General features: G+C 42.9%; 1 protein-coding gene across 3 annotated transcripts in view; it reads right to left on the minus strand.

The window, feature by feature from the left end:
- Positions 1-14,160, minus strand: part of spidr (scaffold protein involved in DNA repair) — a 336,544-nt gene that overhangs the window by 29,598 nt on the left and 292,786 nt on the right. For all 3 annotated transcript variants that reach the window (XR_005943341.1, XM_041190250.1, XM_041190247.1), the window contains 2 exons: positions 9,068-9,127; positions 5,521-5,728 (listed from right to left, as the gene is read on the minus strand). Coding sequence is in view for 2 of the 3 variants with exons in the window: in XM_041190250.1 (XP_041046184.1) it covers positions 5,521-5,728; positions 9,068-9,127 (268 nt within the window). In the remaining variant the exon portion in view is untranslated. The remainder of the gene's footprint in view (positions 1-5,520; positions 5,729-9,067; positions 9,128-14,160) is intronic.

The raw sequence follows: 14,160 nt of genomic DNA on the forward strand, positions 1-14,160 counted from the left end.
TTTAAGTCAAAAGGTTAAATGAATGTTTCTGATTTCTACTTTTAAATTTTCCCTTTTATCATTTGAACATTTAGGAGGCTTGCTTTGGTCAATGTTGTATTTTCAGGTCGAAGCAGGAGTGGGTCTCAGATGGGCTTATTGCTGTTCATTTTGGGAGGAATATGCAGTGTCCTAGGTTGAAATTAGATTTTCATTATCTCTAGTTCCAGGCTGATTGGTCTCTTTATGTAACAGTCTTATCATGATTGCTGATGACACAAGAAACCAGATTTTCTGATCTGTCTTATTTTACTGTTACATTATTATTTTTATTTTTCAGATTCATACTTTACTTCACTCCTTGATAACTCTTTATCCTATCTAACTATTGTAGCATCTCTGAACTTCCTTTTTTTCTCCAAGGTTCTTGAACGTTTTGTTTGCCTATCATCGGTCTGCATATATCTGTTGCAACTCCAGTCTAGATTCTACTAGTCTCTTTTCCCTTTATCTCACAACATTGCAATAGACCTAGCCAAAATGCCAAATGACATTCTCAGTGATTGCGGTGCGTTACCTTTCCTTGTGCGACCTTTCCTTAAGGATAAAAAGCAGGACAAGCAAGGTACAGATAGCCCTAGTGGGGATGGGGTGGGGTGAAGGAATCGAAAAAGGCTAAAAGGTAGAGATAAAACAATGGATGGAAATACATTTAAAAATAATGGTAATAGGTGGGAAAAGAAACATCTATATAAATTATTGGAAAAAACGGGGGATCTGAAAGGGGGTGGGGATGGAGGAAAGAGTTCATGAACTAAAATTGTTGAACTCAATATTCAATCCGGAAGGCTGTAAAGTGCCTAGTCGGAAGATGAGGTGCTGTTCCACCAGTTTGCGTTGAGCTTCACTGGAACAATGCAGCAGGCCAAGGACGGACATGTGCGCACGAGAGCAGGGTGGAGTGTTGAAATGGCAAGCGACAAGGAGATCTGGGTAATGCTTGTGGACAGACCAAAGGTGTTCTGCAAAGCGGTCACCCAGTCTGTGTTTGGTCTCTCCAAATTAGAGGAGACCACATTGGGAGCCACAAATGCAGTAGACTAAATTGCTGCTTCACTTGAAAGGAGTGTTTGGGCCCTTGGCCAGTGAGGAGAGAGGAAGTAAAAGGGACATGCCCACATGTCCATCCTTTGCCTGCTGCATTGTTCCAGTGAAGCTCAACGCAAACTGGAGGAACAGCACCTCATCTTCCGACTAGGCACTTTACAGCCTGCCGGACTGAATATTGAGTTCAACAATTTTAGATCATGAACTCTATCCTCCATCCCCACCCCCTTTCTGATCCCCCCCTTTTTTTCCAATAACTTACATAGATTTTTCTTTTCCTACCTATTTCCATTATTTTTAAATGTATTTCCATCCATTGTTTTATGTCTACCTTTTAGCCTTTTCCGATTCCTTCACCCCACCACACCCCCACTAGGGCTATCTGTACCTGGCTTGTCCTGCTTTCTACCCTTAATTAGCACATTCCTTAGATAATATCACCACCTTCAACACCTCTTTGTCCTTTTGTCTATGACACCTTTTGGCTATCTCCACTGGCCCTCTATCCAGCTCTACTTGTCCCACCCCCCCTTAAACCAGCTTTTATTTCACCTCTCTTCTATTTTTACTTAGTTCTGTTGAAGAGTCATACGGACTCGAAACATTAACTGTGTTCCTCTCCGCAGATGTTGCCAGACCTGCTGAGTTTTTCCAGGTATTTTTATTTTTGTTTTGTCCTTTACAAAGACTGGCTTTCCCTAATTAACCTGCATTTGAGGTAAAAACAAAAAACTGCGGATGCTGGAAATCCAAAATAAAAACAGAATTACCTGGAAAAACTCAGCAGGTCTGGCAGCATCGGCGGAGAAGAAAAGAGTTGACGTTTCGAGTCCTCATGACCCTTCAACAGAACTGAGTGAATCTAAGGAGAGAGGTGAAATATAAGCTGGTTTAAGGTGGGGGGGGGGGGGGGGGGGGGGGGGGATGGTGGTGGTGGTTGGGTGAGGGGAGAGAAGTGGAGGGGGGTGGTGTGGTTGTAGGGGCAAGCAGGCAGTGATAGGAGCAGATAATCAAAAGATATCACAGACGAAAGAACAAAAGAACACATAGGTGTCGAAGTTGGTGATATTATCCAAACGAATGTGCTAATTAAGAATGGATGGTAGGGCACTCAAGGTACAGCTCTAGTGGGGGTGGGGTGGAAAGACCAGCAGGGCATAAAAGATTTAAAAATAATGGAAATAGGTGGGAAAAGAAAAATCTATATAAGTTATTGGAAAAAACAAAAGGAAGGGGGAAGAATCAGAAAGGGAGTGGGGATGGAGGATGGAGTTCAAGATCTAAAGTTGTTGAACTCAATATTCAGTCCGGAAGGCTGTAAAGTGCCTAGTCGGAAGATGAGGTGCTGTTCCTCCAGTTTGCGTTGGGCTTCACTGGGACAATGCAGCAAGCCAAGGACAGACGTGGGCAAGAGAGCAGGGTGGAGTGTTAAAATGGCAAGCGACAGGGAGGTTTGGGTCATTCTTGCGGATAGACCGCAGATGTTCTGCAAAGCGGTCACCCAGTTTACGTTTGGTCTCTCCAATGTAGAGGAGACCGCATTGGGAGCAACGAATGCAGTAGACTAAGTTGGGGGAAATGCAAGTGAAATGCTGCTTCACTTGAAAGGAGTGTTTGGGCCCTTGGACAGTGAGGAGAGAGGAAGTGAAGGGGCAGGTGTTGCATCTTTTGCGTGGGCACGGGGAGGTGCCATAGGTGGGGGTTGAGGAATAGGGGGTGATGGAGGAATGGACCAGGGTGTCCCGGAGGGAACGATCCCTACGGAATGCCGCCGGGGGGAGGGGGGTGAAGGGAAGATGTGTTTGGTGGTGGCATCATGCTGGAGTTGGCGGAAATGGCGGAGGATGATCCTTTGAATGCGGAGGCTGGTGGGATGATAAGTGAGGACAAGAAGGACCCTATCATGTTTCTCGGAGGGAGGAGAAGGCGTGAGGGCGGATGCATGGTTGAGGGCCCTGTAAACTGATTGGCCTGTAGTTGCTGGGCTTATCCTTACATTCTTTTTTGAACAAGGGCATAACACTTGCAGTTCTGCTGTACTCTGGCACCACCCCTGATCTAAAGAGGATTGGAAAATTATGGCCACTGTCTCCACGATTTCATCCTCACTTCCCTCAGGATCCTTGGATGTATCTCATCTGGTCCTGGTGACTTATCAAATTTAAACACAGTCAACCTATCTAATATTTCCTCCTCATTGATCTTAAACCCATCAAATGTCTCAACTGCCTCCTCTTTCACTGGGACCAGGGCAGCAGCATCTTCTTTGCTAAAGACAGATGCAAAGTATTCATTTAGTACCTGAGCAATTAATGCCTCCATGTGTAAATCTCCTTTTAGGTCCTTTATCAGCCTCAAACCTCCTTTTACCACCCTTTCACTATTTTTATACCCCGCAGTGGAGTTCTTGATTTTCTTTTATGTTAGCCGCCAGTTTCTTCTCATGTTCTCTCTTTGCTTCTCATATTTGTTTTTTAACCTCCCCTCTGAACCTCTATATTCAGCCTGATTCCCAATTGTACTATCCACCTGACATCTGTCATGTGCATCCTTTTTCTGCTTTATCTGACCCTCTATCTCTTTCATCATCCTGGTAGTTCTGGATTTGTTTGCCCTACCCTTCCCCCTTTTGGGAATGTACCTTGACTGTACCCAAACTCTCTCTTCTTTAAAGACAGTCAATTGTTCAGTTACAGTGTTGCCTGCCAATTTTTGGCTCATTTGCACCACACTGAAGTTGGCCCTCCGTCAATTAATTATTCTTACTCTGGCTTGCTCCTTGTCCTTTTACATAACCATCCTAAACCTTATGATACAATGATCACGGTCCCCTAAGTGTTCCCCTAATGACATTTGATCCGTTTGGCCCACCTCATTTCCAAGAACCAGGTCCAGTAATGCCTCCTTATAAAAACAAAAAAACTGCGGATGCTGGAAATCCAAAACAAAAACAGAATTCTTTCTTGGACTCGAACACAAGTTCTGTCGAAGGGTCATGAGGACTCGAAACGTCAACTCTTTTCTTCTCCGCTGATGCTGCCAGACCTGCTGAGTTTTTCCAGGTAATTCTGTTTTTGTGCCAGTAATGCCTCCTTCCTGATTGGACTGGAAATATTCTGTCCTTTACAGTACTGACATCCCAGTCTATGTTTGGATAATTAAAGTCCCCCCGTTATAACTATTCTGTAGTTCTTGCACTTCTCAGTAATTTCCTTACAAATTTGTTCCTCTTCATCTTGCACCTTGACAATGCTGAGCAATATAACTGTATATTTGTTGTTTCTTATCTCTAGCCAAATAGATTCTGTTCTTGACCCTCTAGAACATCCTCTTTATCTAGCACTACGATGTCCTCCTCAAGCAATACTGCCACCCCTCCTCCTTTCATTCCTTCCCTTTCTTTCCTGAACACCTTGATTCCAGGAATATTTTATACCCAGTCCTGCCCCTTTTTGAGTCAGGTCTACGTGATCACCATATTATATTTCCACATTGCTTTCAGCGGCTGCAGCTCACCGACTTTATTTACCACACTCCTCGCATTCACATACATTCAAAGTAACCCTAATTTAAACTTTATTATATTCCCTCTCACTCTGACCCACCTAATAACATTTCCTACACTTAGGCTATCTGTCCTCCAAATTCACTGTGAACCTTGGTGTTCTTCTCTAGTATTACCTCCTGGCCCCCATCCCCCTGCCAAGTTAGTTTAAACCCTCCCCAATGGCACTAGAAAATTGTTTTGCAAGGAATTTGGTCCCAGCTCTGTTCAGGTGCAAACTGTCCAGCCTGTACAGATCCAGTCATCCCAAGAATTGCTTCCAACGTCCCAGGAATCTAAAGTCCTCCCTCCTACACCAACTCTACAGCCATGCATTCATTGACTCTATCCTCCCATTTCCATACTCACACGTGTGGTAACAGGGGTAATCCAGACATCACTGCTTTTCAGGTCCTGCATTCTAGTTTCCTACCTGGCTCCCCCTCTTCATTCCATCATTGTGGCAGAGCTCTCAGTTGTCTCAATACTACTCTCTCCTTGAATTTCACCTAATTATCTGTTTTCTTTAAAAAATCTTCCTTAAAATCCATCATTTTGACCTAGCCTTCAATCACCTTTCCAAATTTCTATCTCATGGCTTGGCATTTGTTCCTCTCATTCTGCTATAAAATGCTCACAGACATCTTGCATAGGAAATGCTCTATATAAATGTAAGTTGCTGTTATGCTCATCCAACTTCTGTGCTTTGCATTTTTCTTACACTATTTTCTTTCTTACTTCCCAATTCTATCCCTTCCAAGTTCATTTCAGTGTTTTAATGAAACAGGAGTTTGGTATAGGTTTCTCTTTCCACAATCCCTTAGGTCTCAATTTACTCAGTAAACCAAAGAAAATACATTTTAAGAATACACTTTTACCCTAGGTGTTACCTTTTTCGACAATAGCATCCTTGAAGGAAATGTTGCTGGTTGTTTCATCATTCAGTGATTTTATAACTTCAGTACCCAGTACGCAGAGTGAGGTTATACAGACTGAGAGGATTCTGGGTATTCCAGAATTCTGATTTGCAGACTGCAGTGTTGAATCAGTCACAAATAGCCAGAAGTCCTTACTTATTTGGTGATTGGCAGTTTGTCCCTGTGAAAAAACAATACCGTATTAAACACTCAGTAAATATGTGACTATGCTTGATTTAATTAGAGTTAATATGCAAGAAGAATATACCCTTAAAAGAGTTTATTCAAAATGTTTATATGCTAACACAATAAAGACAATGGGCTGTAACTTCCAAGCTCCCTAGTGTCATATTTGGGGGGGGGGGGTTTACCCCAAAGATTCACTGGGGAATCCCCTTTGGAAGTTCCCAGGTAAGGTTTGCTTGGCAATTGCCCGGAAGATCAACCTTCCCCTCGGCAACTGCCCTACATTGGAACCATCTATAATGCATTCTAAATCATAAGCTTCAGATGGCTGTCTGGGTTGTACCAATAGTTACTCAGAAAAAGTTAGAAGGATTAAAACCACTTCTAACTTCTGGGTAACTATTGTACAGAACCAGACTGACCCTCCCCAGGGGACACCCCTCACACCCCTAAGCCCCCAAGTGTCTGCTCTCCCGCACCCCCCCATCCCCCCAGGAGATTCCCCCATCTCTTGACCCCTCAGGGGACTCCCCCACCCCTTGACTACCCTCCCACAACGGATTCCCCTCACTCCCATGGGGAATCTCACACCCCCCCAACCTCCCAGAGTCAAACCGACCTGAGGCCCCACCCCACCCCCCAAGGTCTGACACCCTCCCCAGGACCGACCCGAACCCCCTTCCCCAACCTACACTAGCCCGATCCGAACCAAGGCTTGAACCTACCCCCACCACCAAGGCCCGGCCTGGCCTGACGCTAGCCCTCCAAACCTCTGACCACCCCCTCCAAGCACCCCCCCACCCCTGAAATTCAATCATCCACCCCGATACCCCCTCCAATCTTCCCACCCCAACCTCCGACCATCTCCGAACTTCTCACCCCAACCTCCGACCATCCCTGACCTCCAACCACCTCCCACCCGCCAAAGTCTATCCCCTTATCTTAGATACTTACGTTCAGCCTGGCCTGTCTAAAGATTCTTTAAACTTAGCTGGTTTACGGCAGCTAGCGCTGTAAAAAAAGGGGTGTGGCCTCCTTCCCTTCAACTCAGCTGCACTTCAATGCTAGGACCTGGGGACATGCTGCACTGTCTGGATCTCAACCAGCCTGAGTCAGAAGGTCAGGTGAGTCAGGCTGGGAAAAAAATTCAGGTAAGAAATTAGGCACAGAGTGGCAATCTGACACTGAATGCCACTCCAAGGAATTCAGGCCTTATATGTGGCCTCTTCGTTATCATTTATACCAGAATAATTACAAGTTGTTCCAGTGCAGCTATGGCAGTGGCAGCCACCAGATAATATGGAAAACTGCCACCAAGTCTGTCCTATATAGAAAAAGCAGTGTAAATTTAACCCAGCCAATTACCATCCATCAGCCTCTTTTCAATAATCAGTAAAGTGATGGAAGGAATCATCAATTCACCAACACTCAGTTTGGATTCTGTCGCTTGGCTCCAGATCATAACACAGTCTTGAAATGCACATGGACGCAGGAGCCGAATACCAAAGGGAAGGTCAGAGCAGCTGCTCTTGACATCAAGACAGCATTCAACCAACTATGACACCAAGGAAATCAAGCAAAGGAAAACCCGCCAGTAGCTGGAGTCATACCAAACACAAAGAAGGTGGCCACAATTGTCAGAGGTTATTTATTGCAACCAGGATATTATTGCAGGAGTGTCCTCAACCCAAACTCCTTCAGCTGTTCCATCAATGACCTATCCTCCATCACAAGGTCAGTAGTGGAGCTGTCAGCTGGCATTTTCAATATTCCGTTCCTTTTGCATCTCCAAAATTGGAACAGCCCATGGAAAACTTGCAGTATTAGGCTGACAAGTAGTAGTTAGCATACATGACATATAAGCCCATACTCTCTGGAGTTCAGAAAAATGAGAGGTAGTCTCTATTAATAAATCAGTTATTCTAACATAGTTTGTAGGAAAGCTCTTGGAGACCCCAATTCAAGAACAAATTAACAATCATTTATAGATCCATTGGATAATCCAGGATAGCCAACATCCAACTTTCAGAACACTAACTGGGACAAGTCACGTAGAGTTGAGCAGAAAAATTCAAACAATTGAATAAATTACACAATAAAACTTTACATTTATAAAGTGTCTCTCACAAAGTCATGGGGCAGGATTTTCTCGTCAGCGATTTGGGGGCGGGGCTCGCTCGCCGACAGGAAAATGACGTGGGATGACGTCGGGAGGAACCCCCGACATCATCCTGGTCCCTTTAAATTTTCAGGAAGGCGGGCGGACAGCGAAATCAGCTGTCCGCCCACCGACCTGTCAATGGCCAATTAAGGCCATTGACAGGGCAATTAAGATTATTAAAGATCCTGTCCGTCCAACCTTAAGGCTGGCAGGCAGGCCAGGATTCCCTGCGGGCTTCTGATAATACATGAAACCTCATCCACTGGCAGGATGAGCTTTCATGTCCGTTTTTAAAAGTTTCATAAATGTGTTTAATGTGTTTCTTATTAACATGTCCTATCTCGTGTGGCATTATCACATGAGGGGGACAAGTTAATAATTTTAATATTTTTCTATTTTTGGTTTTTTTTTGACCTGTCAGTAATCTCCCTGAGACAGCACTTGGTTTCAGGGAGCCGTGTGCTCTTTTGCGCGCATGCGTGAAAGAGCGCACTTTGACAGATGGGGAATCCCTCCCCTCCACCGCACAGAAAGTGCATACCGCTTCCTGTCAAGCAGGCCACTGGGCGGGCCTTAATTGGCCCACTCACTCAAAATGGCGGCAGGCCCTGTTTTGCTGGTGGGGGTCGGCTGTCCACCCGCCGCCGAGCCAGTGGGGCCCGCACGCCCACCAAGGGCATAATTCTGCCTATGATCTCCCAAAGCACTTCACCAATGAAGTACTTATCACAGTATATTTTTGTCATAACGTGGGAAGTATACCAGCTAATTTGCACACAACAGGATCTCACAAACTGCAATGTAATAATGAGCAGGTAACACTTTAGTAATATTGATTGAGATATAACTATTGGCCAAGACATCAGGGAAAACTTATCTACTCTTCTTCAAGATATTTGATGGGATCATTTACATGCACCTGAGAGGGCAGACTGGACCTTGGTTTAATACCTCATCCACAGAATGCCACCGCAGCAGTCCATCAACCCCCAGTACTGCACTGAAATGTCACACTCAAATCTCTGGATTGTGACTTGAAGTTTCAATCTCTTGACACAGACATGCAAGTTCTACCACAGATGCTGAAATATCAGTAGCTCTAAAAGCATAGAAAATATTGATAATGTACGTAGCATTTTAAAAAGTATATAAGTTAAATGAATCTGTTCATACCTGAAGCCTTCTGTAAATGACTTCTGCACGGAAACTACATCGATGTCTTTCAGGAACATGCTGAAATTAGCAAGAAAAAGGTGGTAAAATGTTGTGCTGTTTTAAATATGCAACGATATTTGCTGCATGATGAAGAGTTAATAGTTTAAATTACTTGGATATACAGAACATCAATAGCTTGAATATGAAATGGAATATCTGCTTCTGAAAAACAGCCTTATAGTTTAATTTTAGCCAAGAGATTTTTTTTAAAGTAAGGGACTGCTGTAATGCTTACCATTACCATTTTCCACCAAAAAAGATCCAATTTTTATACATTCCTAATCCATATTTTATTTCCTCTTTTAAAAACACCCTTGGAGATGGACGTTACAAATTTCAGGTCTACCTTAGATATTCCCTTGGCTACAGCTTTTCTAAATGGTCTGAATTGTTTGCTGCTTTTCAAGGAGGGAGAGAGAAAACAGGGAACTACAAGCCAGTTAGCCTAACATCAGTCATTGGGAAAATGCTGGAATTGATTATTAAGGATGTCTTAACAGTGCACTTAGAAAAATATGGTATGATTAGAACAAGTCAATATGATTGTACAGAAGGAAAATCCTGTTTGACAAATTTATTAGAGTTTTTTGAGGACATAACTAGTAGGGTAGATAAAGGGGATCCAGCAGATGTAGTATACCTGGATTTCCAAAAGGATTTAATAAGGCGCCACACAAAAGGTTAATAGGCAAGGTAAGGGTTCACGGAGTTGGGGGTAATATACTATCATGGATAAAGGATTGGTTAACTGACAGGAGGCAAAAGGTGGGCACAAACAGAGCATTTTCAAGTTGGCAGGCTGTGGCTGGTGTAGTGCCAAATGGATCAGTGCTGGGGCCTCAGCTATTTATAACCTATATTAATCACTTAAATGAAGAGGCAGAGAGTAATGTTGGTGATGGTAAGAGCTAGGTAGAAAGGTAAGCTGTGGGGAGAACACAGGGAGGATGCAAAGACAGGTTAAGTGAGTGGACAACATGATGTCAGATGTAGTATAATGTCAGGAAGTGAGGTTATTCAGTTTGGTCATAAGAACAGAAAAACAGAACATTTTTCAAAAAAGATGTGAAAGTTGCAAATGTTGATGTTCAGAGAAACTTAGGTGTGCTCATACAAGGAACACAGAAAGTTAGCATGCAGGTGCAGCAAGCAATTAAGAAGGCAAATGGCATGTTGGCCTTTATTGCAAGGGAATTGGAGTACAGGAATAAAGAGGTCTTGCAACAATCCTACAGAACTTTGGTGAGACCACATCTGCAATACTGTGTGCAGTTTTTGTCTCCATATTTAAGGAACGACATACTTTAATTAGAGGCAGTTCAGTGAAATTTTGCTAAATTGTTCCTGAGATGAGGGATTGTCCTATGATGAGAGGCTGAGTAATTGGGCCCATATTCTCTGGGGTTTAGAAGAATGAGGGGCAATCTCATTGAAACATACAAGATTCTGAAGGAGCTTGATAGGTATTATGATCCGGTTAGGGACAATTAACATTTAAAGAAGAAATCCAAAAATCCATCAATTAACCGACAGAACTACGCCACAAAATTTACCACTTTCAAACAAAAGCAAACTTTATTGTATATCAAAAAGAATTAAATAAAGTAAGCACTATTATCTTAACACAAAGGTTTATAAAGACTTGTATCATAAACTCAGTTCTACTTTGTACTTCCATCCCCCTACCCCATCCCAAAAATTCAATTATTTTATGAAATCTTGAAGGTTCAACTCACTTTTCCTGGTACCAACCCAACCACTGTTCTCAGGAATTCACTCTGATTTCTCTTCAGTGTTCCAGCTATTCACCAAGGTACAAGGTTTCATGGGGGATCCTTCTATTAGCTTTTGGCTAAGCGATCTTCCAATTTCTTTACCAACCCCAATTCTGGATTCCACAGCTCCAGCATGGGCCTCCCTGCAACTCCTGCGCAGTGGTTTAAAACATCAGAAAACACCCTTGGTTTCCAATAGCCGGCTGTTATAGTTTTAACTGCCACCAAGCTGACAACCTCCAGAACTCCAACTGCAACAAGGTTAACTGTCTTTCATTGAGGATTACTGTAGATTTCTTCCTTTAACTTCCAGCTAAACAAATTTTCCAGTCATTTCTCCCCCTTCCAACTTTATCTTATACTGAATACCAGGTTCCATTCACAGGCTGTGTCATGGGCGATGGATCTAGCATTTACTCTACTTCAGGCATAGGTCTGGCTTTATCTTTTGACTTCCAAGAAGCTACAAGCTAGATAAGATCCAAAGCTGACACAGTTTCTTAGTTGCTTTTCCAAGAAAAATCAATCAACCTTGCCTGCTGGTGCCCTGACTGAATTCACAGAGATAACTCACAACAAAGAAAATCACTGAGTCTACCCATCTCCTTGGCAATGTGACATATATGGCCTGTTCTCAGGTAGAAATACAAATTAACTAACTTTTCATTCCAAAGCTTTCCTTAATAGCTTATCCTTTGTTGAATAACTGCAAATATCATTGTTATGGACTTGATTTTCCAGACAGGTTTCTCATTACAGAAAATCGAACTTTATTTACAGGCTACAGTAGCAGTTACATGCTTCCATCAAGCTCCACAACAAGAAGAACTCCCACTCTAAGGTTCCCTGCGCTTAAAGCTGATTCATTCACTGTCATGTGATGCTACACACCAAAATAAGTCTTAAAGCTACAGTCATAACACTCCTTAAAGCTACAATTACTATATTCCACCCCCTTTAAATTTTTTGTACAGTTTGTTTTTACAAGAACAACTATCTTCATGATATTACAAATATAAATATGTCATGGAATTATAAGTTCAATCTCCTGATCCGGGTGGAACATCGTAGCTCCACGGCTTTCATTATCTAGAATCGCAGCAACATCAGGTACCTCTTTAGGCACGGGCAGTTCAGTGTTATCAACTCTGACAGAGACACCTGGTATTTCTATTCTTGGTTGAACAATTTCAACAGGTTCTACAATAGTTTCAGGTGGAACATCATTTTGTTGGGGTATCTCCCTTCTTCTCAAATGATCCACATGTTTGCGGGTAATCCAGCCCTCCATTTCTACGTGGTACGACAAGGGTCCGGTCATAGAAACTATTACAGGTAACCAATTCGATTCACCACCACCACCAAAGTGTCGTATGCACACTATTTCACCAACAGAAAATTCTTGCTCTTGACTATATAAATCATGAGTCGCTTTTTGATTCCCTTAACTTTTCTCTAGCTTCCCTTCCAAATTGGGAAGTACCAGGCTTGATCCCCTTCGAAGGCGTCAAATCATAAGTAACTCTGAAGGTGTTGAACCTGTAGTAGCGTGGTAGGTTATTCTATCGTGAAACAGGAAATGTGAAAGTTCAGTCTCCAATAATCCTCCTGATAATTTTTTCAGCCCAGCTTTAAAAGTCTGTACTGCTCTCTCAGCTAATCTGTTAGATGATGGATGATATGGTGTCGTCTTTATGCGTTTGAACATTCAGGCTCTCAAATCTTTTAAATTCAGTGCTAGTAAAAGCAGTACCATTGTCTGAGATGATTACTTCTGGCAATCCATGTAGAGAAAAGCTTTTGATGTAACTGTTCTATATTCGCACCTGACATTGGTGACCTAACCTTGTACACGTCTAGCCATTTGGAATGTGCTTCCATTATTAGGAGGAGCATGGTGCCTAGAAAAGGACCAACATAATTGATGTACATTCTCACCCAGGGTCTACCAGGCCATTCCCATGGGTGTACTGGGGCCGCAACAGGTAACTTCTGTAGTTATTGGCATTGTATACAGTATTTAACCACCTTCTATCACCGTCCATGCCCAGCCACCAAATATAATTTTGCGCAATCATCTTCACTCTTGAGATGCCTGGATGTGCGCTGTGCAACTCTGCTAAGAGTGGTTCCCTTCTTTGTGAATGAACAACTACTGGCGTACTTCATAACAGGGTACCAGCTCGACTGCTCATTTCATTCCTTCGAGTGAAGGGGTGGCTTCAATTCACCAGGGACCGGTTCCTGGGGACCATCCTTTCAATACTTGGTCTCTCACTCTAGACAGGACTGGATCATAATACAAAAACAGAATTACCTGGAAAAACTCAGCAGGTCTGGCAGCATCGGCAGAGAAGAAAAGAGTTGACATTTCGAGTCTCATGACCCTTCAACAGAACTAGGTGAATCCAAGGAGAGGGGTGAAATATAAGCTAGTTTAAGGTGGGGCGGTGAGGGGGGGAAGAAGTGGAGGGAGGTGGTGTCGTTGTAGGGACAAGCAAGCAGTGATAGGAGCAGATCATCAAAAGATGTCACAGACAGAAGAACACAGAGGTGTTGAACTTGGTGATATTATCTAAACGAATGTGCTAATTAAGAATGGATGGTAGGGCACTCAAGGTATACCTCTAATGGGGGTGGGGGGAGCATAACAGATTTAAAAATAATGGAAATAGGTGGGAAAAGAAAAATCTATATAAATTATTGGAAAAAACAACCCCCCCACCCAAACACCTTAAATCAGCTTATATTTCACCCCTCTCCTTGGATTCACCTAGTTCTGTTGAAGGGTCATGAGGACTCGAAACGTCAACTCTTTTCTTCTCCACCGATGCTGCCAGACCTGCTGAGTTTTTCCAGGTAATTCTGTTTTTGTTTTGGATTTCCAGCATCCGCAGTTTTTTGTTTTTATCTCTGGATCATAATACATTCAGTTTCTTATTTGCCTTGTGCAGATTGATGAGGAATCCAGGAAATTCACTGCTAATACAATCTCTTGGGGAACTGGGGTATGTTCATTACTCTCCTGCAAAGGAAGGTGACTTAGGGCATCAACAATGGCTATATGCATCACTGGTCTGTTCACAAAAGCTTATTCATATGCAGATAAAATTACAGTCCACCTTTGAATACGTGCAGAAGCTATGGGAGGCATAGCTTTTTCTTCACTGAACAGGCCCAACAGCAGCTTCTGGTCAGACACTGTTGTAAAGTGTCAGCCATATACTTATTAAGAAGATAAAAACATAAGAATTAGGAGCAGTAGTAGGCTATTTG

Source organism: Carcharodon carcharias, chromosome 6, assembly GCF_017639515.1.
Source record: "Carcharodon carcharias isolate sCarCar2 chromosome 6, sCarCar2.pri, whole genome shotgun sequence".
NCBI lineage: Eukaryota > Metazoa > Chordata > Chondrichthyes > Lamniformes > Lamnidae > Carcharodon > Carcharodon carcharias.